The following is a 25091-nucleotide window of genomic DNA, read 5'->3' as shown; positions in this document are numbered from 1 at the left end:
TGATACATTATACTGAGAACAGAGTGCATTTATTTGACTGCATCAGAATGAAAGTAAAGAATTCAATTTGTTGGTAGCCTATATAGCAATAATGTAAACAAATGACAGAAGTCTCAGAACACAGGAATTTTCTTTACTATGTTCTCTGTGTATGTGCATCTGTGAACAACAAAAACTTGTATTACCTTAGATAAAGCACTTTATGCAAAATTCTATATAGAACTTCAAAAATAACTAACTAGTCCTTCAAGAACAATTCCATTCTATGATGGTCTTACATTATGCTTAGCTTTACATTACAAAGAATACATTTATTTTTTGAAGACATATAAACAATCAAATTAAAATTCATAGAATTGGCACTGGGAATTAAGGTGAGCTGCAGGGTGCTTTCTAGCATTTTTTTTTCTTTTTTTTTTTTTTTGTTTAGCATAAAATTTAAGACCTTGGTTTTAACTTTTGAAACAAAAAACAAAGACAGGTTTTGATCCTTAATAGCACCACAAAAAAATATAATAATAAAAATTAAATAGATAAATAGAATCGGTGAATATTTCTTTGCTCTTAGGATTCTCTTGAAGCATTAACACCTGGCTTCTTTATTACATAAAACAAATCAGTAAATGTCTATTGTAATTGCAGAATGCCAGTCCAGAGTTTTTGTGTGGTTGGGTTTTCTGAAAAAAATACTTTATGTCATGCTTTTAAACTATTAGGTACCCTGTGAGGTACAATGCCACTAACAGGTAAAGCAACCTTGAAAAAAAATCTCAAATATGTTTTTAAAGAAAGTTACTTTGGAACTGTCACAAAAATATAGATTTTTATTCTCCTCCCTTGCAAGTTTTCTTTTATTAATACAAATACACAAAATACTAGGTCGACAGAAAAGTAATATTTGTGCAACCCTAGTATTACATAACTCATTGAAAATAAAAATAAAGTGTATCTGGTATCTAGCAATGTCAAACTCTCCTACTGGAGTCCACACATCACACTCAAATCAAAAGCAGAAAAACAGGTCACACAGCTTAGACTTCAGCAAAAACTGCACAAGATTACATTTAACTAACAATCAACTTACCCAATTTTTGTCTTCTCTTTCAACTTAGAACAGGTTTTTGGCTTTTTGTTGTCTCTGTCTTTTGGCTTAGATTTCATCCTTCGACCTCTCTTTTCTTCTTTCCCTTCAACTGAAGCACTAGGGAAGTTCTCAGGGCTCATTACTCGTGGAATATTACGTTCCCCACGTTCCTTTGCTCTTGCTATGGCCTCTGATATTATACGATTAGCCTTTTCTTGCTTGCTTTCTGATTCCATCTTTTTTCTTGGCTTTTTCTCAGACATGACCCTCACCTGGGTATTCTGCAACTTAGTATATGTCCCAGAACCATCACTCTTCTTGGAAGATGGAGGCTAGAGAAACAAACAAACATACAAACAAATTTTAAAAAAATAGAACACCAAAGTATATAAAAAAAACTGACATAAATATCTGAAAATTTTAAATTAACCAGAGCATTAAAATTATATAAGCAAATACATGAGTCCTGCAAACCAATGTACACGTAAGGCATTCTGCTTACCTGGACACTAGTGCAAAGTAAACAGCTCAGCTACTGCCTTGGAAATAAAGGTTAAGGGAAGACATTGATTTGTTGATATTTCTACAGCACTCCTTGGTGATTCAGATTTTATCCTATAAATGTAGTTATTTCTAATTTTGTCCTGTAATTATTATTTGCATTTAGGAGGAAAGTCTTTTCTTTCACCTTTCCCCCAAAACTCAAGTAAATTCAGAAATAGCTATTGTAACTTAGAATCACTTATCCTTATATTGAGTTTTAGAAAAATGAAGACCCTATTTTAAGACTAGGAAGGGAACACACAATCATTTTAATGTAGGAATATAGCTAGCTAGTTAGTTAACCTAAAAATGAAAGAAAGTTTTTATTTTCCCATGAAAGAGTTAAATGTGGATTTTTGTCTTTTTCTTTATCATAATTTCACTCAAGCAATTTGGGAAAGAAACAAGTTTTACAGTTTTATATTACAATTACTAATATTTTAGCAATCCCACAGGAAGCAGACCAAGAGCATTTCCAAAAAATTTCCTCTCCAAACAAGCATTCATCCATATAGGCTTAGATCACAGTTTTGTCATGTTCTTACCCGTAAACATGCCTCTGACTACAGCAGAGAAAAAAAACAGGAATTTCCAAACACATTTTCATGCCGATTCCAGTGTGTTCTACTGAGTGTCTTTTCTATACCTGCCTCATCAAGGTTTTAGAGCAGTGCTACAGCACTGGGAAAGGAAGGAAGGCTTAGCCACAATCACTAAAATGCCACCTTAAGGCCTAGAGGCTACAACAAATAACCAAGACTGAGAAAACAGCACCAAGCTCAAGATGGCGATGCAGTGCGAGTCCCGCAGCAGCAGCAGCCAGTAACGAGGAGGGTTATTCAATCCCATTAGCCTTTTAGCCCAAAGAACCCCTCCTCCTCCCACTCATTCAGGCTTTCACTTACCCTTCCTCTTGGCCTCTTCACTGAAGACATTTTTGGCGTCAGACAAAGGCTTGCCCTCTGCTTTTTCACCACCCCAGGCAGTGCTCAAGAAAAAAGCATTGAAAGAAGATTCCTAAATGGCCTATTTAGCAAGCTGCAACCAAGAGATGCACAACCGTCCACAAATACACATTTTGATTTATCAACACATTCCTGCCTTGGCAAGTTTATATCCACCGTTCATCCTCTTTAGCTCTGATAAAGGCTGCAAGCCCTCCTAAAAGCTGTTTCCTCAATAGCTGTAAGCAGATAGCCAGATTCCAACAAAGCAGAGAAAGAAATGAATGCACAAAGCATCAAAATGCATCAGCATGAATATTAGAGATGTCGTTAAAAATACTGACTCCTTCTGCGGAAGTAGGCCAGCAGATGGTGCTACCAGTTATTATTCCATTAGACTGCAGTTTAACCCCCGACGGACTGCTCTTCCCTCCGGAACACATTAACTCTCAACTTGCCACTTTCTACAGTCAGGTTTTTAAAAATACACATAAAAAGATAGTTTTTAAAAATCATCTGGGAACTAAAATAGTAGAGAAATGGCTTCATGTGGCTCAGTATTTTTTTAATCCAGTGCATTTTTTACCGGAGAAAAATACTTTTCTTCACAAAATTAAATAAAATATTTAGACTACTAAAAAGTAGCTGCCGATAAACAACAGGTTAAAGAGCAGGTCATGCAAATGAACACTAACCAAGTGACTTGTCAGAAATTAGTATCTTTACGTGGCATCTAAAGGCAGCAATAACAAAACAACTGTTATTTCCTAAGTTAAGAAATGAAACTAAGGGACTGGAGAGTTGGCTCAGTGGTTAAGAGCACTGGCTGCTCTTCCAGAGGACCTGGGTTCAATTCCCAGCAACCACATGGCCACTCATAGCTGTCTGTAGACTCCAGTTACAGGGGATTAACACTCTCACACAGACATATGCAGGCAAAACACCAATGCACATGAAATAAATAAATCTGAAAGAGAGAGAGAGAGAGAGAGAGAGAGAGAGAGAGAGAGAGAGAGAGAGAAAGAAAGAAAGAAAGAAAGAAAGAAAGAAAGAAAGAAAGAAAGAAAGAAAGAAAGAAAGAAAGAAAGAAAAGAAAGAAAGAAACCTGGGCGGTGGTGGTGCACGCCTTTAATCCCAGCACTCGGGAGGCAGAGCCAGGGGGATCTCTGTGACTTCGAGTCCAGCCTGGTCTACAAAGTGAGATCCAGGACAGGCACCAAAACTACACAGAGAAACCCTGTCTGGAAAAAATAAAAATAAATAAAATAAATAAATAAAAAGAAAGAAAAAAGAAATGAAACTATTTTCATTATCTCCATGGGCACATTGATTTCTCAACAAAAATCTTAATTGTTTTGGTCTTTATTAAAGACTCTTCATAATGTGCTAACTGAACCTATGAGTCAGATAAAATTTAAGTTTAATATCTTGTTAAAAATAAATAGGTTGATTTGAATTCATTTTCTGTTTGTTTGAGACAAAGTCAGCTTCTGTTGTCCTGGAACTCACAGAGATCCACCTGCTTCTGCCTTGGAGTGGTAGAGTTAAAGGCAAATGCCAGAATACTTGACTCTTGAATTTGATCACTGATAAAGTTTTCCGAGAGAGAGAGAGAGAGAGAGAGAGAGAGAGAGAGAGAGAGAGAGAGAGAGAGATATTAGCAAGCAGTATCTTTAAATAGTTAAAACTTCACTGATTCAAAATTCAGATTCATCTCTGCATTAATGCCCTCTTTCCAGCTGTTCTTCACAAGGCAGCTAATAGCGGTATGAAAACAGTGTTTTATTACTGTTCCCTTTAGGAAAACCAAAGGTTAGAGGAGAAATTCAACACTCTGAACAGTCCTACAAGGATCGATCAAGCTGGGCAGCATGTAAAAGGAGTGTCAAGGCAGGGGAGCCCTGGTCTGAAGGAAGGAAGGATCACAGTGACAGAGTGATTACTGATGCAAAAATTCATAAAATTATTAAGAGCTAAAATGTACTTAGTAATTAGTTAGCTCCAGGCACTGGCCTAAATATTTACGGATATTAACTAATTTAATCCTGAATGAGAAACAGGTAATAACATTAACAAAGAGATGGAGGACGGCAAACCGAAGAGGACAGACACTCTTGTGGCTCTTGTTACAGAATGACAAAGGGACATAAGAGCAAACAACTAAAAAAATATTGACATAAGAGATAAAACTTACTGCTTATTTGGCATCAAGTACTATTCTCACAAATCCTAATAGATTGTATACATCATTCTAGTTAACATTCAAGACAGATCTGTTTTAGTTCTGTACTGCTCCTAATCTTAATTTGCAGTAAGGACACTTGTGTAAAAGAAGTGACCTGCTTAAGATCCCACTGAAGGGAGCCAGAGACATGGTTCAGCATTTAAGAGCAATAGAACTCTGGCTAATCTGCAAAGGACCCCAGTTCAGTTCCCAGAACTTCACAACAGCCTGAAACTCCAGTTCCAAGAAAATGATGCACTCTTCTGGCCTCTGTGGGCACTAGTAACATACATGGTACATGCTCTTAAAAAAATACATTTTAAAAGATCCCATTGCTACTGAATAGGGGAATATGGATTATAAGACAAGACAACCTCCTTAAAGAGACCATGCTTTATAGCTATGTCTTATGGCATATTAATTCAATCATAGTAATTTACAGGGATTAACTTAAATACAAATAAAAGTGAGCAACTTTCTCAAAATGTCAGGTTGGTAATAATAAAGATAGGATTTTTTTTTTAACTCTTTCTAGCACCTACTCAAAGACACAAAGACTAGTAAAGTAAGGATGGAATATGGTTGAGTTACAAGAAGAGTCAACAGTTGGTTCTAGACAAAGTTCTGGTATACGAAAAGATAAAAGAAATAGGAAACCTAGTTGAGAAAGTGTATGTGTATGTAATTCTTCTCATCTTGAGTTTCAAATAGTGAGCACTAACATTAGGAAATTGGAGCTAGCTCCTTAAACAAAGAACAGTCTGGGTTGAAAGGTAAGATGTAGGTCCTGGGGATACGGCTCAGACATGAACTAGTATGTGCAAGGCCATATTTCAATTCCCTGCTGTTCTCCTTAGTGCTCAAGTCACAGAGCAGGAGCAATCCCCAAACCACCTTACTTCTTACAAAGCTTCTCAGCAGCTTCCACTACCTTACTCAAACATTGTAACTGCTTAACAATTAATCTTAACAGAATAATAATCAAGCAGTCCTTCTGCTACTAGAATTCAGAGCTTTAAACTATATCCCCATGAGGAGAAAGTTATTTTCTAAGTTATGTAATATAAAAATACAAACACAATGCTATCACTGTATCTACTTTCTCCTCCTAAATGTTAATCAAATTCTGTCAAAATCTACTTAATTATAGTTTGTTTTCCTCCTCTTCTCTAAAGCCTCTGTTATATTAATTCCTCATTTACCACATTGGGATTATGTAGGAAAATGTTCTTATTTGTAGGAAATATTTGTTAAAGTATTTGGGGATATGAAACATGAGATCTGCAACCTTTGTTCAAATGAGGTAAAGTACAAGAACTCCTTTTAATCCACTGCAACTTTTCTGTAGGTTTGTGATACAGTACTTGCTTAGCATGCTTGATGCACTAGGTTCAACCCCAGTGCCAAAATATCAATGAATAAACTAATGAATGAATTTCTCCAGTCACAAAAGGTAAGTATATAAAGCAAATATCCCATAATAACTTGAAATCACAATTCATAAGAAGTTTTAGTTGTCAATAGTAAACTGATGTCATAGTTTTCATTTTTAGTCAATGCCGGCCTTAACTAGGGGCCCTAGATATCTTCAGAGCTGGAATTATTGGTGTGTGCCACACTACCACTCCCAGCTAAGAGTTGCTTTTAGAGAGGAAAAAAATTACACTTAAGTCAAATATGTTCCTGAGTTTTGTCTTAATTTATTTTCAGAGTTTTTAACCTAAAGTGGAGAGATCATTTTGCTTCATTCTCCTCATATCTGTGAACTGTAATATTTATAAATTAAAATGCTAAATTTTCATCTTGTGATTGGAGTATCCAGCTTTCCTCAATAGTTAATGATGACATTGCTTTTTTTCTTGTTAGGTTAAAACTTTCAGTTTATAGTGACATGGTAATGCTTTTTCAGTAGTGTCTGTATTTTAATCACCAACTGACAGCTCAAGTAAATAGATAGTCTTAAAAGTTGTGTTTAAAAATAACAGTGCCTGGGCAGTGGTGGTGCACTCCTTTAATCCCAGCACCTGGGTAGAGGCAGGCAGATCACTGTGAATTCAAGGCCAGCCTGATCTACAGAATGAGTTCCAGGACAGCCAGGGTTACACAGAGAAACTCTGTCTTGAAAAACAAAATAAATGAATGAACGAATAAATAAATAAATAAATAAATAAATAAATAAATAAATAAATAAATAAATAATTTGCAAGTTTTTTTCCCCCAACTTACAGGAAAAATCAAGGAGAAAAGAATATAATAGATGCAACAGTAAAATCCAGAGGCAATCAATAAATTCCACAATTTGGAAAAACTATTCAAGGTAAGGGACTGCTCCTTTCACAAAGAAAAGGAGGGAGGAAGGAAAGGAGGGAGGGAGGGAGGGAGGGAGGGAGGAAGGGAGGGAGGGAGGGAGGGAGGGGATCATAGACCCAAAGGATATGAAGGATAAGACTTAAAATGAGAGAAACTTAAAAGAGTTATCCACCAAATGCAAAGCATGAACACTGTGTATTGATCTGAACAAGTTGAACTTGAGTTATGCACTTTCAACAACCGGGAAAATCTAAAGTCTGACAAGATATGACTATAAGACGACACCACTGAAAAAGTGGCTGCTACAGCTGGGTTGATCCCTGACTTCTGTGTACACTTGAAATGTCAGCACAATTAAAGTTGAAGTTATATTCTAAAATAACAAGTCGTTCATCATGACAAGAAAACCAGATGCATGTGGAAGAATGATAAACACTGTTAGATCAAGTGATGTGTTATACTAAATATATTTAGACCTCATGCAGAGGGAATCAAAGAATCAATAAATGATTACAGAATAACAGTAACCAGGGATGCTAGCACACACCCACAGTCTCAACACTTGGTGGCACAGGTAGGAAAATCACAGGTTTGTAGCCAGCCTGGTCTATACAATAAGCCCCTGCCAACTGTTATATAGCAAGGCCTATCTTTAAGAATAAATGTCTGAGTGCTCAGAGGCTAAGACAAAAGGATTGTAGGAAGGGAAAAGCAGGGGAGGGAGGAAGGAAGGAAAGGAGGGAAAGAGATAGGTAGATAAAGAATGGTATATAGGGTTGCTAAAATACCAGAATACCGATAATTTTTAATTTACAACAAAGCCATACATATTTAAAAAAACAATATATATCTTACTCTATATATCTTACCATATATACCTCATATACAGTTTGTGTCACTTTTTCAATGTATCCAACGGAAAAGTATGCATTTAACAATTCAAATCACAAAACCTTATCAAGTTCATTACTTGCTGAAAACAATAAACATTCTGAATTCCTTAACACAAGAAGTTATTCTCAGTATAATAATACTGAGTTAGGGGCTTGAGAGATGGCTCAATGTTAAGAGTGCTTGTTGCTTTTGCATAAGTCCTAGGTTTGGTTCCCAGCATCCTGATGATGGCTCACAAACTGCCTGTAACTCCAGTTACAGGAGACCCAACACCTTCTTCTGGCTTCATGGGCACCATGCACACAAACAGTACACATATATACATGCGGACACTCACACAAATGCATAAGTTTAAGCTGGGTATAGTGGCGCACACCTTTAATCCCAGCACTCAAGAGGCAGAAGCAGATGGACCTCTGTGAGTTCAAGGCCAGCCTGGTGGTGGTTTTTCAAGAAAGGGTTTCTCTGTGTAACCCTGGCTGTCCTATAACCCACTCTGTAGACCAGACTAACCTTGAACTCAAGAGATTTGCCTGCCTCTGCCTCCCAACTGCTAGGATTATCTCCTTTCCATCATGGGCCATCATCATTACTCTCCATGGTTTGCCTGTGTAAGACTGTTTTTTGCTTGTTCGTTGGTTTTTAAGCTATGAGGCATTGTTTCGCTATGGGCTTTCAGTTTAAGACAGTAACACTCTTTATGAATGAAATGGACTAGTGTTTTGTCAGACATTGGTGGGATCTTTTTATGTGTGCATGAATGTGTTTGTGGAAACTAAAGGAAGATGTCTGGTGTCCTCTATCATTCTGTGCCCTTTTCCCTTAAACACTATTCTAAGAAGTTACTGAATGCTTTCATTTCATTTAGTGGTGTGCTGGCTAGTTTTATGTCGACCTGACACAAACTAGTCATCTGAGAGGAGGCAACCACGATTGAAAAAATGACTCCATAAGATCGGGCTGTAGGCAAACATGTAGAACAATTTCTTAATTAGTGATTGAGGTAGGAGGGCCCAGCCTTTTGCATGTGGTGCCAGCCCAGGGGTGGTGGTCCTGTATTCTTAAGGAAGTAGGCTGAGCAAGTCATGGGGAGCAAGCCAGTAAGCAGCATCCCTCCATGACCTCTGCATTAGCTCTTGCCTCCAGATTCCTGCTGGAATTCTGGTCCCAGACTTCCTTTGACGATGTACAATGAAGTGGATATAGAAGCCAATTTCCTAAGTTGCTTTTGGTCACAGTGTTTTATCACAGCAATAGTAACATGAACTAGGAGAAGTAGGAAGGCTGTACTGCAATTCAGTGAAGGTTATTTTGTTCTATATTATTTTGTAAGTCTGGCTGGAAGATAACTATAGAATCAAAGGAGAAAAACTTAAAAGTTACACCACGGAAGTAAGCTTTTGGAAAACAAGACTGTGTTCTGAAGCAACACATGTCTACTGAATGCAAAATATCTGGTAAAAGAATGAGTGGATGAGGCTGAACCAAGTTACCAAAGGCTAGAGTTTGTCTAACAGTTAAATGTAATAGTGAAGGAAGGAATTTAGCCTTGTTGGCTGAGTTGGGCTAAAGTCCAAGCAATTGGGAAGTGGAGGAGGATCAGGGCTCAAGAACAGTCGAGTTACGGTGGGTTGTCTCAATACAATCAGTTTGGCTCCCCGTCCTTGACTTTTAGGAGAAATTTATACTTTACTTAGTAGGAATGCCTCTCTGTAGATTAGGAGTTAGACCCCTTGGACTTTTAGGTAGGGTTGGCCATCAGAAAAATAGATTATGTGATTTAGGTTGCAGGATATGAGTTACCTAGAATCCACCAATCTTAAGATCAGGTAAGTAAGCAATCAACCAAACAGTTATGTATTAGTGCTCTGAGGACAATTATTCATCAAGAGTCTTCGTGAGCTTCCCTGAGGAGCACTACTCCATATATGTTGTCATGTCTCAGAGCTGAGACATGAATCCTCAGGAGAGGAAAACAGAAACTTTGTGTATGAAATCCCCAGTCTGCTCTTCCTCTTTCTTGAAAGAGTTTTTAAATTTTGTTTGTTTGTTTGTTTTTCAAACAGGGTTTCTCTGTGTAGTTTTGGCACCTGTCCTGGATCTCACTCTGTAGACCAGGCTGGCCTCGAACTCACAGAGATCTGCCTGGCTCTGCTTCCTAAGTGCTGGGATTAAAGGCGTGTGCCACTGCCGCCCAGCTTGAAAGAGTTTTAATGTGTTGCCTTTCTCTGTAATAAAATCCTAAGTGAGAGCTCCTAGTATTTATGAGTTTCTAGAGTCAGTTCAGCTCCAGGAACCTCTACCCACGCCTGCCCTAAGCTTGCATTTGCTGCCAGAGTGAAGGCTGTCCTGGAACTGTGTTAACTGCAGCTGGATTGACTTTTAGGAGTGCTCCTCAAGGAGGAAGAGGAAGAGGAGGAGGAGGACAAGGAGTGGAAGGCGGGGAGGTTATACAAGATATGATAACACACTTAAAATATAACACAGAAAAGAATATGTTATGAGGCTTTAAGGAAAATTTAATGCTTGGGGCTGAAGAGATGGCTCAGCAATTAAAAGTACTGGCTGCTCTTCAGAAGCCCAGGTCTGCTTCCCAGCACCCACATGGTGACTGTCTATAGCTCCATTTCTAGAGGACCTGATACCCTCTTCTGGCCTCCACTGCAAGTACATGGCACACAAACACACATGCGGGCAAACACCCATACACATAAACTTCTTAAGTTAACTTTTAAAAAATAAACTTTGCCCCACTGAACAGAACACATTAGTCAGTTAAATCTCGCCTCCTCCAACAATATAATGAAGTACCAATACAAAATTACTTTCTAGGTATTTTAAGTGGGCTGAGGTCTTCTGGAAAGTTACATTTTCTGAAACCTCAATAAACCAAGACTAGGCTGATCATATAAATATCAATTTCTTTATGTACTGTTGAGCAAAGAATGTTACTCAACTACTACTACAATTATCAACATGATTTAGAAATGAAAACTAACATTCCATCTGTATTACCTTATTTCATTCATCCATCCCAGAAAACAGTTTTGTGACAGAAGTTATTATTCCCACTATAAAATAGAAAAAACAGCCTGGCCGTGGTGGTGCACACCTTTAATCCTAGCACTCAGGAGGCAGAGGCAGGCAGATCTCTGTGAGTTCGAGGCCAGCCTGGTCTACAGATGGAGTCCTAGGGCCACACAGAAAAACTCTGTCTTGAAAACCAAAAATAAAATAAAAGAAGAGCCGGGCAGTGGTGGTGCACGCCTTTAATCCCAGCACTTGGGAGGCAGAGCCAGGCGGATCTCTGTGAGTTCGAGGCCAGCCTGGTCTACAAAGCGAGTTCCAGGAAAGGCGCAAAGCTACACAGAGAAACCCTGTCTCGAAAAACCAAAATAAATAAATAAATAAATAAATAAATAAATAAAAGAAGAAACAGTATTAGGTAAAACCCACACTCTTATTAAATTTACGCCAGCCCACCAATGTCTTTCAGTCTTTTCTTTTCCACCTCCTTTTTTTTTTTTCATAGAGACAATATATTCACCATAGAAGCAACCTCAACATATATTAGGTCTACGTTGGGGGTGACAGAGCAGCACACTCTTATTTGGTGAATTTTCTGTGAGACTCTGATAGCAGAAGGGCACCCTTTCTGTTTGTCTGCCATTATGAAAAACTATACTGCCATTTTCTACACTAAAAGTCAATTAGAATATCATAACATTTATATTAGAGAAAACTAGAGGACAAATCTATGAGCAAAAACTAAAACCTGGGCTGAAGAGATGGCCCAGTGGCTAAGAGTGAGAGGTTTCCTGGACCCACATTGGTGGCTCAGAACAGTGTGAGAGAGAGAGAGAGAGAGAGAGAGAGAGAGAGAGAGAGAGATAGTCTCGCAAACCAATTTTTAAAATATCCCAAAATAAAGAGGAGGAGAGGAAAAAAGACAAGACATATGCCTGAAGGAAACAATGAGATAATAAATGTGTTTTTTTAAACCACTAAATCAAGCACAGTCTGGTATCACACAGAATCAGAATGAATATATTTGAGCTGGACATGGTGGCACATGCCTTTAACCCTAGCACTTGAAGCAGGCAGATCTCTGAGTTCAAGGCCAGCCTGGTCTACACAGTAAGTTCTAGGACAGCCAAGGCTACATAGAGAAACCTTGTCTCAAAAAAAAGGGTGTGTGTTTGGGGGGGTGGGTGGAAATAACCCCTCAAATTACATCCATGGTATTAGGAAAAGGACTGAACCGTGAAGGTTCTGCTTTCATAAATATCCATTCATGGATTCATGAGTATCAGAAAAGTGGCCATGTTACAGAAGCAAGCTCTCTTTGGCAAAGTCCTTCTGTTTCACCCTGGGATGTCTTCTGCTGTGTTATAATGCAATCAAACTGTCTACAAAGCAGATGTCAACACCATGCTCTTGGTTTTCTCAGCTTCTAGAAAGTGAGCCAAATAAACCGCTCTTCTAAATTACTTGGTCTCTAGTGTTTTGCTATTGCAACAACAAAAATGACTAAAACAGTGCCCTTTCTGAAAAAGGCAGTCTAGTAAGTGTCTATTCAGAAATTCACTTTACAGCCATTACAAAGTATGGCTTAGTAGGCATGAGACCCTGAACACACCAAATAAACAAAGCTTACTTTCATTTACTACTTTTTATTATATGTAACTTTATTGCTATACTTATCATGTTACATTATAGTTATTTATAAGCTAAGGCCATATTCAATTTGTAGCTCTAGAATCTACCTTATGTTTGATGGTTTCATATTTAAATTCACAACCTACTAGATAGGTTGTGAATTTAAATGAGATAATTCAATTAATAGCTCTTAAAACATTAACAAATAAGCACTTAGTAAATGCTAGTATTAGTTAATGTGATTAAGATTAATGATTCTTATATAAAGGAATCTAGAGACTGGGCATGTATAGCTAAGTGTCACATACTCATACACAAGGCCCTCAGTTTAATATCCAATGCTACAAAACAACAGCACTCAATAATAACATAAAAACAATTTTTTTTTTGAATTTTCGAACAGGGTTTTTCTGTGTAACAGTCCTGGCTGTCCTGGAACTCGCTTTGTAGACCAGGTTGGCCTCGAACTCACAGAGATCCAGCTGTCTCTACCTCCCAAGGCTGGAATTAAAGGCGTGCACCACCACAGCCTGGCCCATAAAAGAAATTTTTAAAATGGGAAAAAAATATTTGAACAAGCATTTTACCAAAACAAAAGAATGTCAAATAAACAAAAGGTACTCACATTGTAAGACATTAAAAAACAACAACAACAACAAAAACACTTCAAACTACCTAATTATAAAAGTACACACTAGCCAGGCAGTGGTGGCAAACCCCTTTAATCCCAGTATGCAGGAGGCAGAGGCAGGGGGATCTCTGTGAGTTCGAGGCCAACCTGGTCTACAGGGTGAGTTCCAGGACAGCCAGGACTATTTCACAGAGAAACTCTGTCTCAAAAAAAAAAAAAAAACAAAAAACAAAAAAAACAAAAAAACACTATATGATTTCATTTGCCCTTGAAGTAGCTGCCAACAAACATCAATTTGAATGATTTAAGATTTAAAAACCTGCACATCAATATTTATAGTAGCTCTCTTTAAAAAAAAAAAAAATCACATTTATTTTCGTGTATTGATGTTTTGCTGGAATGTGTCTGTGCACCACATGCATGAGTTATACACAGTTTCGAGCTGTTATGTGGGTTCTGGGAATTGAACCTGGGTCCTCTGGAAGAGCAGTCAATGCTCTCAGCCACCAACCCATCTCTGCAGTCCCAGAAGCTTTTTTGTTTTTTTGGGGTTTTTTTGGTGTGTATGTGTGTATAGACAATGTCTCACTACATAGCCCAGATTGGCTTTGAACCTACAATTCTGCCTCAGTCTCCAGTGGTGGGGTCACAAGTGTATACAACAACCTGCTGGAACTTCTTAATCACACAAAACTGCCAACTAGACTTCTTTCTATAGCTACTGCTGAGTATTTCAACTCCTTTCCAACCTTCTGTCCCCATTTCCAACACATAGAGTTGGGTCTTTGTCACACTAGAGACACTGACTTCTTCTATATCTGACTATGAAAAAGACTTCAACAAACTCTTCACTAAACAAGATAGGCATTTTGAGCCAAAAGGTATACAACATCATGATTTATTAGGAAACTACAAATCACAACTATAATAGTTAAAATTAAAAAGACTGAAAAGCAATCAGGATGTAGAGGCAGGAAGAGCTCAGGTTTGAGGCCTGGGTCACATATCAAATTCAAGGCCAACCTATGCTAAATGCAACAGACCTAGTCTCAAAACAAAACCAAAGCTTGGTGCTAGAGCCTTACATTAAAACATGATGGAGTCAGGTGGTTGTGGTGCACGCCTTTAATCCCAGCACTCGGGAGGCAGGCGGGCCTCTGTGAGTTCAAGGCCAGCCGGTCTACAGAGCGAGATCCAGGACGGGCACCAAAACTACACAGAGAAACCCTGTCTCGGAAAAACCAAAAAACAAAAACAAAACAAAACAAAAAACCATGGTGGGGGTGGGGGGACCTGACATTCCCTGTTTGGAGGAGGAGAAACATCTGAAATTCTCATACATTGTAATATGTAATAACAACCACAATACAGTTTTTGTTGTTTTCATGTTATATATACATGTGGTCTATGTGCGTGTGTGGAAGCTGTAGGCTGATGTCAAGAACTATAGTTCTCCCACTTTACAGAGGTGGGATCGCCCAGTCCAGTTCAGGGCTCACTTCTGCAGATATTCTGGCTAGTCAGCTTGCTGTTTCTGCCTTTTGAGACCAGAATTCCACGATGGATGCCAGTTTCACACTTGCAGAGCAAAGAGTGAGCACTTTAGCCCTGAAGCATCTCTCCAGCTCTATTCTATTTTTATTAGTATCAGTTCTCTCTCTCTCTCTCTCTCTCTCTTTCTCTCTCTCTCTCTCCCCTGTGCATGTCTGTGTATGTGTGTGTGTGTATGTGTATGTGTCTAACAGATGACTTTGGACTGGATATGGTTGCATACATCTGTAGCCCAGAACTCAAGCGAGAAGCAAAAGCAAGAGGATTACTCTAAATTTGGGGCATATCTGGTATACAGTAAAATCTAAGATAGTTGGAACTGTGTAGCCTTAAAAAGGAAGGAAAGTTAGGAAAGAGGGAAGAAAGAAGGGAGAGAAAGAGGAAGGGAAGGAGGAAAAAGTTGATGATGGCCTTAGGAATGTACCTGACATAGAGTGTTTGCCTAGTATATGAAAGGTCTTAGAATATATAGTAGCACAAAAACCAAAAAGGCTATCTTACTACACATAAATTCTTTCTAAAAATGTTCTTTGATGACTCAGTGGGGTTAAAAGCATGTACAGCTCCTGCAGTGGACCTGGATTCAGTTCCCATCACCCAGATCAGAAGGCTCACATACCCTCTAACTAAAGTTCCAGGGGAACTAGTGCCCTCTTCTGGTCTTCAGAGACACCTGCATGCATGTGTGTATACACTCATACAGGTACAAACATACACATCAATAATAAGTATCTTTTAAAAGAAGATCTATGGTATGTTGATATATGAAATGATATAGACAAATGTTCCTGAAAAAATACAGAAACAAGAGTAGAGAGACAACATGATTCCATTTATATAGAGTCATAACAATGTGCTTTTCTGGCATCTGCAGACACCAGGCACACATGTGGTGCCCAGACATACATAAAGGCAAAGTACACACACACATAAAATAATAATAAATCTTAAAACAAAAAGGAAAAGAAACATGAAACTGAATGACAGTCACACAAAGACATGCACACACACACACAAACAGACACACTGATATTCTTATCATAGACGTAGAATACATAGCATGTGCAAGATAAAAGAAAGAGTAAATAAGAAACTACCACATATTTGTGAGAAACAAGTCAATATGAACAAAAGAAGATTGTCCTCTTAAGGAATAAAGTGAAGAAAGGGCAAGACACTTTCCAAGGAAGGAAGACAATCATACATAACAAGTAACAAAGAGTTTCGTCCAGTAGACTTGAAATCGTGAGATATTAAAATGCTCACTGACAGGATGCTGAGGCACTACAGTCTTTCCCCCTCTAAACATCAGGACAAACACTGCTCAATCTCAAAAATTCAAACGCACTGGAGAAGTAGTGGATACAAGGATTGGATGAGGCACAAGTTTGAGAAACCTTTGATTCAGATTATAGACAAATCCTATGCTTTGTCAATTTTAAATCATTTTGGTTAGTGTGTTAGTTGGTTGCTGGTGATTTGTTTTCTGTTTGTTTTTGGTTTTGTTGTTATTTTAACAGACAAAATATTTTTAAAATTTGAGAAAGAAATTGTATTTTCCCCTGCCAGGTAGAAAGTTACATTGTAAACTATGATAACTGGCAACAGAGGGTTTCAATCAGCAATCTATCCTTCAATTGATAAGACCTTAAGAAGGAGTACGAGAGGGTTAGAGAGATGGCTCAGTGGTTAAGAGTGAGTTCTGTTCTTTCTAGAGGGCCTGAGTCCAACTTCCACCATGTTCATCAGATAGCTACAACCACCTGTAACTCCAGCTCCAGAAGATCCAATAGGTGTGGTCTTGAGGGCACTCAATTCAAGTGCATACACATACACATAATTAAAAATAAATTTAAAAAAAATGAGTTCAGTAGGCTGGGTGGTGGGACAGGCCTTTAATCACAGCATTTGGGAGACAAAGGCAGGCAAATCTCTGGGAGTTCTGAGGGCATTTTGGTCTACAAAGGAGTTCTAGAACAGCCAGGCCACAGAGAATAACCTCATGTAAAAAAAAATCACAAAAAAAAAAAAGAGTTTGGGGAACCATTGTGGACAACATTCATTGGTTCTGTTGTAATTTGTAATTCAGAAAGTGGGAAAGGGGAAAGAACATTGTTCAATATGGCACTTTTAGAATACACAATATTTCAAATAACAAATTTAATAAAAGTAAAATGCAAACATAAAAACATTCCACTGAAGATAGTTTATGAAAATAATGTCAGCTGGGCGGTGGTGGCGCACGCCTTTAATCCCAGCACTCGGGAGGCAGAGCCAGGCGGATCTCTGTGAGTTCGAGGCCAGCCTGGGCTACCAAGTGAGTTCCAGGACAAGCGCAAAGCTACACAGAGAAACCCTGTCTCAAAAAAAAAAAAAAGAAAATAATGTCAATATTAATTTTTAACCTACTTTGTTGATCTTACTTATTAAAAGCAAAATATATTTGTTTCCTTTGCTGTAAGATATGAGGGGAAGTCTGCAAATGCACTAATTTCTGGCCAGATATTAAAAAAATATTTTCTAATTAATTACATTGTTTACTAATACAATCATCTAGATAGCCTATTAAAACCAAAGAAAAAGTAAACAGTTACAATTAATGAATTAAAATCATAGCTAAAAACAAAGTAAAACAAACTAAGGACTAAGGATGACTGTAGACAAAAATAACTCTTAACCATAAAATAACCACTAATAGAAGGAAAGAGAAAGGAAAGGGCAGGGAGAGAGTGAAAGAGACTGAGAAAGTAGATATATTTTAGGAATACAAGCCTAATTCTCTCCTCCACCACCCCTCCTTTTCTTTCTTAAGGGAAAGGACAGGTTTTTTTTCCCCCCTTTAAAAAAGAGCTTTGTTTATTTTGTTTTGGTTATATTTTACAAATTTACTGATTTATTTTATAAATATAGGTGTTTTGTTTGCATACATACCTGTACATGTCTGAGCAAAAGAGAATGTTGGATACCCTGGGGCTAGAGTTAAGGATGGCTTTGAGCCACCTTGTGGATGCTAGGAATTGAACCTGGGTCCTCTGAAAAAGCAGTCAGTGCTCTTAACCACTAAGCCATCTCTCCAGCCTGCAAGCCTAATTTCATATCTAAAAATCAATTCATGTAGTATAGCTTCTCAAGAGCCTAATAAAAACTTCACATCCTATTAAGTGATGAAGAAAAAGATTACCCAAATTCAGTATCCTTTCATGATAAAACTACTCATGATGTGGCAATTAAGAATAGAAGGGGGGCTGGAGAGATGGCTCAGAGGTTAAGAGCACTGACTGCTCTTCCAGAGGTCCTGAGTTCAATTCCCAGCAACCACATGGTGGCTCACAACCATCTGTAATGACATCTAGTGCCCTCTTCTGGCCTGCAGTCATACATGCTGTATACCTAATAAATAAATAAATCTTTCATTAAAAAAAGAATAGAAGGGAATAGCCAACAATTTGCTAAATAGGACATCTATGTAAACCCCACAACAAGCATCAAGTTTCATGGTAAAATACAGAATGTGTGTCTTAAGACCACATGGTCACCACAATGTCTCTGTGGTGGGAGTCCTGTGAGTATATGTCCAGGAAAAGTGGAGCTGTGTCATTTGACAGTTCTAACTAGTTCTTTTGAGATTGACACAGTGCTACACCAGTTCACACTCTTATCAACAGCAATAAAGGTCCCCTTTCTCCATGTGCTCTCCCAACATTTGCTGTCACTTGCTTTCTTAATAGCCACTCTGGCTCAGGTGAGATGGAATGTCAAGGAAGTTTGACTTGCTTTCCTGTGTTTAAAGTCACAGATTTGTGCTGTTCACAGAGAAACTGCTACTGCTGCTTTCTTTTATTTTTTTTTTTTCATTTTATTTTTTGAGACAGGGTCTATGTAGCTTTGACTTTCCTGAAACTTTCTACAGAGACCAGACTGGCCTCAAACTCAAAGAGTTCCTCCTGCCCTACTTCCTGAGTGACAGAATTAAAGGTGTCTGCCACCATGCCTGGCTCAGCAATGCTTACTACAGTGGATAGCAGTTAATGCAGAGACTCAACTGTTCAAACAAGCATCTGTGAGCAATTAGTATCAATTCTAAAAAGTATGGAAGGTCTTTCAATCATTTGGTATGGTCTTCAATTTCTCTCTCTCTCTCTCTCTCTCTCTCTCTCATGTCCTGAAGTTATCCTCACAGATATATTTCATCTTATTAGTTGCATTTATTACCAGATTTCTTTTTTACTATTGTAAATGGGGTATTTTCCTTGATTTCTTTCTCAGCAAGTCTGTCAATATAGAAAATAATTTTACATGGTTGGTGCCAATACCAATCACACTTTATGGGAAAATACACTGAGTTTGGAAAAATAAATCTGCTCAAGGTTATATGGCTACTAAACAAAAGAAAATAATTTCAATATTTTAAAAATATTATATTGGAGGCTGGAGAGATGGCTCAGAGGTTAAGAGGACTGGCTGCTCTTCCAGAGGTCCTGAGTTCAATTCCCAGCAACCACAGCCATCTATAATAAGATCTGGTGTGCCCTCTTCTGGTATGCAGGCATACATGCAGACAGAATACTGTATATATAATAAATAAATAAATCTTTAAATATTTTATTATTTTTACGTGTCATTTTTTGTGTATAGGTGTGTGCACATGAGTACAGGTGCCCACAAAGACAAGAGATGTCTGACCTGGAGCTGGGGTTACAAGCAATTATGAGCTATTTACCTAAGTTCAAATAGTACATACAAAATTACATAGTCATACATATGTTAACTTAAAATCCTTGATCTTGTTGGGAAATTCAAATTACACACAATAAATTTTGATGAAAGACATAAATTTTTTAAACTCTTTTTTTGGTGTGTGTGTGTGTGTGTGTGTGTGTGTGTGTGTGTGTGTGTGTGTGAGAGAGAGAGAGAGAGAGAGAGAGAGAGAGAGAGAGAGAGAAAGAGAGAAAGAGAGGGAGAGAGAGAGTGTATGTGTAGAGGTCAGAGGACAACCCATGGGAGTTTCCTTTCATCCTAAGGGTTTTAGGGAATCAAACTCAGGCTGTTAAGCAGGATGAGAAGTGCCCTTACCTGTTTTGCCATCTCACTAGCACTAAATATGTGTCTTATAATAGACATAAAGACGGGTGTTATTAAAACCTCATTTAAATTACTACTTCATTTAATTAAGTTAGCTTTCTTTCTTATAGCCCAAGTTCAAGGTCTGGTCAGTTTGAGTTTTTTTTTTTTTTTTTTAACTAAAAAAATCTGGCTGTAGGCTATACTGTTATTTCAGCTCAGCCTTCGGTGTCTTGAAATATACTAAACAAATTTTTCATTCTGTTAACAACAGTTAAATAGTCAGCTAGAGATACGGCTCAGTGTTTAAGAGTGTACTGCTCGTCGGGCGGTGGTGGCGCCAGGTGGATCTTTGTGAGTTCAAGGCCAGCCTGGTCTCCAAATCGCGTTCCAGGAAAGGTGCAAAGCTACACAGATAAACCCTGTCTCAAAAAACCAAAAAAAAAAAAAAAAAAAAAAAGAATGTACTGCTCAGGGGTTGGGGATTTAGCTCAGTGGTAGAACACTTGTCTAGCAAACGCAAGGCCCTGGGTTCGGTCCTCAGCTCCGGGGGAAAAAATAAAAATTAAAAAAAAGAGTGTACTGCTCTTGTAGAGGACTAGAGTTTGGTTCCCAGCACCCACATCATGCAGCTCACAACCACTCACACCTAACTCCAGCTCCAGCTCCAGTGGGATCTGATGCCTCTGGCCTCTCAGAGTGGACACACACAAACAAATAAATAAATAAGCAAATAAATAAATAAATTGGGGGGGTGTAAGAACAAATAACTTGTTAAGGATAGAGGATGCTGGGCGTGGTGGCACACAGCTTTAGTCCCAGCACCCTGGAGGTAGAGACAGGTAGATCTCTGTGAGTTCAAGGTCAGCCTGGTCTACAGAGGGAGTTCCAGGACAGCCAGGGCTATTACACAGAGAAACCAACAACAACAACAACAACAAAAAGGATAGAGGAAATTATTTATTCCTCTCCTTCATAAACATCAAGGCTGATGACCAATTTAACTACCTAATCTTTAAGGCCCAATCCTTGCATGAAAGAAAAAACAAAATAAAATAAAACAAAAAAACCAAACACAGCAGTATGAGTAAAATCAAAGTGTATGGAAAGCAGAAGATATAGTAGAACTCCCCCCCCCCATCTACAGAATTCCATACACCAAATCTGTAGCTATTTAAGTCCCTTATAGTTAAACAATAGTATAAATATTGGAGTCAGTAAATTATAACTGTTCTCTGTAACACAGTGTTCTAAATATAACATCTCATCATAGAGGGGTATTTCTCTCATTTCTGGTCACCTGTAGATTTTTAGTTATGAAAGGAAACTGTAACAATAAGTAAGTCTAACTCACTTTGCTTTTAGTATATGAGATTATAGAAAGATCTTGTCTAGTGCTAAAATTCATGAATCCGTGGAAAAGTCAGTTTTGAGATATACAAATATATATTCAAGTGGGAGAAATTATCTGTTCAAATACTGTCCATTTTCCATAATTTGTAAAGTACTCTCTGTGTGGTAAATGTGTAAGATACTGTCTACACAGTTAAGCACAATGCACTTAACTGAAAGATATAATACATGCTTCCCGACTACACACTTGACATCTCCTCCTATAGCACTACCAACATACCATAGTAAAATACTTCTTTGATTTATAATACTTTCAGATTAATGACTCAAATAGAGAAACCTAGTCAGTCATATTTCACTATATAAAACAGCTATGTGCTCCTGTCAAAAATCTTGATTGTATGAGTAAGCAAAGCACAAAATAGAAATTATCTGGGAATTTACCTATAGTTAGAAGATTAATGCTTGATTTTGATATTTCTGTCAAATCTTCTAGATTAAAATGTCCTACTTTAACTAAAAAAATAGAATATTATAATCACTGCTAAGAGGCTAAACAAACTATAAATGATATAATCTCTAAGATGTCCTAAAATTACAGTTATAGAATTTTGAATTGAAATAACCTGTCAAGTTAGTCCAATTTCCACCTATTCCAGAGATCCTACTTTGAAAATTCTGGGCTATTATTCTACTTCCCCGCTTTCAGTAAAATAACTTTATTGGAAACTTCTTCCATACACTGCACACATTATCTCATTTCTGCTTGCTGGGCTTCATTCTGGCCTCTACAGTCCTTCAAATTATCTGAAGATAATTATTGTGTTTACCTTTGGGACATTTGGTGTTATCTTACATGTAATCTTTTTTGTTTGTTTTGCCTTAGGATTTTTCGCTCTCTGCTAATGGATAATCTATTACCAACACTGCCTAAAGAAATCCATGGTCTTCTAAAATTGAGGGTTCTCAACAGAATGGGGGAGGGGTAGATGGGCGTGAGTACACGCAGAATATGATATGACAAATAACAATATAATTCATATGTGATTGTGCATGCATGTGCATGTGTGCACACAGGTGTGTGTGTGCGTGCGTGTGTATACGCGCACGCACGCCTACACCCTAGTAGAGGCTGAGGCACACTGGATTACCTATTCTATCACTCCCCACCTTATTTCCTCAAGACAGTGTTTCACTGAATTTGGAGCTCAGCATCTTTGGCTGGACTGGCTGGCCAGCAAGTCCCATCAGTCCTTCCGTCTCTGCCCCTCACATGGAGGAGTTAGTGCAACAGCACCCTTGGCTTACTGGAGGCTTGCACAGCAAGTGCTCTTACCCACTGAATCATCGCCCCAGCACTAGCAATGCTGACGTTTGAATGGGAAAAGGAGGGGGAAAATTAGCACAGTATTGTTATATAGTATAATGCATTAACATACTTAAGTAATAATGGAGTCAAATTAGGTGGAGCTGATTTAACCATGACCGCTTACTATGTACTTTGATGTTTTTTACCTTCTCTACAACTCAGTTTCCTCCCATGTAAATTAGAGCAAATGATCAAATCCAAATAAAATGTTCATTGTGATGACCCAATGTATTAATGTATGTCAAATATTTTATATATAGCATTTTTTGCCAAGTACTGCTCTGCTGGCTATTACATTTTCTTAGCAAGATTCCTGGGTGCTTGCCTGTTTGGGAGGCCTATGCAGAAGCAGAGAGAGACAGTCCAGGTCTGCACAGTTCTAGGCCAATAAACACTACATAGGAGTACTGTCTTACTGAATAATATGTAACTAAGTGTCAACAGTGAGGCCTGTTTTCTAACTTTGTTTCCTAAAATTGCAAAATTGTCCCTATAACAGACCTCACTGGATACTTAGATAACAAAGTGTCAATAGTGATTATCTTTCTTAACAACCTCACAAGTAAGTAGTTACTTCAATGCTTTTCCTCCCCCTTCCTTCTCCTCTTTCTTCCTTTTTGAGACAGAGTGTCATTAAGTAGTCCAAGTTTGCCCAGAACTCCCAATCTTCTGGCTTTAATCTCTGGAGTGTAAGGAATCATAGTCATATTCCATATCTACTCCATACCACTCTTGGCAATATTTTTACGTATTTGTCTTCTGTTTAATCAAGCTGCTTATAACAACCTTGTATTAATTTATCAGGAAGCTGAGTGTAGTGGCCACATGCCTTTAATCCCAGTATTAGGGAGACAGAGGCCTCTGTGAGTTCAAGGCCAGCCTGGTCGAAAAATCAGGTCCCAGAACAGCCAGGCTATAGGGCTATCACACAGAGAAACCTTGTCTAATATATATATATTAGATATATATATATATACATATTATATATAAAATCTTAAATAAGATATATATAAAATCTTAAAAATGTGCCTTGCATGGGCTACCCAACCAGTTAATAACTTTTTAAAATTTAAGCAGTAAGTATCTCTGTAGCTTAAGAGGGGGAAAAACATCAAGGAATTAAGCAAAGTTAAGAACTTATCAGAATACAAAGTTAAAAGAGAATTTATATAAGCACATCTAAAACAGTGTTTCTTGTTCTGAGTGGCACTTAAGCCACTCTCCGTCTCATTGCTATAGAACTTGTACACTGAATTTAACTTACAAACACTGAGCTTACACATTTTCACTTTGCAAAGACAAAAACTAAAGAGATAAAATAGCACAAAATATTTATCATAAAAGTTTTTTTTTTTTTTAAAGTTTTAGAGTCTCTCAAATTCTTCTCTCCAAAAACAAAAGATGGTGGTAAATCAGTATTTTATCTGCTTCCAAAGTTGTAAATAATCACTTGCAAATACTTGCTGTGGCTTCTCCTGCACCTTCTGCCCGCTAACCTATACCTGGACCTCTTCCTTTGCTCTTTTTCTCCATTTCAAATGGCAAATAAGCACATAAGTCTTTAATCCCAGCACTCAGGAGGCAGAGGCAGGTCTCACTATAAATTTGAGACCAGCCACATAGAGTTCCAGGCCAGCCAAGATACATAGTGAGACCTTGTTGCAACAACAAAAAAGTAAATAAAATCCTAGAGTCAAATATAGCCATCTTCACCGTTTCCAACACTGCACACAAACCTCAAAGTGTGCTAAGCTATTGACAGTTGTCTACATGACTGCTCTTGAGAGACAAACAAAGGCAAAGCTTAGAAATGTTCTCTAAACATTTACATATCTTCTCAGCCAGACAGTGGAGGTGTACAGCTTCTAGTCCCAGCACTCCAGAGGCAGAGGCAGGCAGATCTCTGAGTTCAAGACCAGCCTGGTCGACAGACAGGACAGCCAGGGGTACATAGAGAAAATACTGTCTCAAAAAATAAAAAAATAAAAAGATTCAATGTTCTCATCAAAGTTTCATAAATTTTAATGAAGTGTCACTGACTTTTCAGAAAGTAGATCAAAGAATATCTTGTCTAGGATACATGATTTATTTCAGAATGTATTTTGTTTATTGGTATGTGTGCACAGCTGTGTACCATAGGGCATATATACTCTGGGAAGTCTGTTTCAAACTCAGGAGGATGTGCAGCAAGTGCTTTTACCTGCTACACCATCTCACCAGGACTACCTCAGAATTAGTTATGATAAACTGAAAAACTAAAGCACATCACTGTATTTTTTTATGTAATACTGCTTGCTAGTTTAGTCCAAAACAAAATTATTGCAAGAGATAGAACTAAAGAAACCTGATTTAAGCTGGGTGGTGATGGTACATATCTTTAATCCCAGGGCATGGGAATCAGAGGCAGGCGAATCTCTGAGTCTGAGGTCAGCCTGGTCTACAAAGTGAGTTCCAGGACAGCCAGGGCT

The 25091-nt window shown here is 38.0% G+C and overlaps 1 protein-coding gene across 6 annotated transcripts in view; it reads right to left on the bottom strand.

Moving 5' to 3' along the window:
* Window positions 1-25091, bottom strand: part of Chd9 (chromodomain helicase DNA binding protein 9) — a 151701-nt gene that overhangs the window by 101950 nt on the left and 24660 nt on the right. For 5 of the 6 annotated variants that reach the window (XM_059264532.1, XM_059264535.1, XM_059264536.1 and 2 more), the window contains exon 3: window positions 1085-1416. In XM_059264532.1, the coding sequence (XP_059120515.1) occupies window positions 1085-1416 (332 nt within the window). Of the gene's footprint in view, window positions 1-1084; window positions 1417-25091 lie in introns of those variants that run through there. The other variant, XM_059264537.1, reaches the window with a different exon arrangement.

This window comes from Peromyscus eremicus, chromosome 5 (assembly GCF_949786415.1).
Source record: "Peromyscus eremicus chromosome 5, PerEre_H2_v1, whole genome shotgun sequence".
Lineage (NCBI taxonomy): Eukaryota > Metazoa > Chordata > Mammalia > Rodentia > Cricetidae > Peromyscus > Peromyscus eremicus.
Note: the sequence above shows the minus strand (reverse complement) of the source record. Positions and strands in the feature narration are given on the sequence as shown.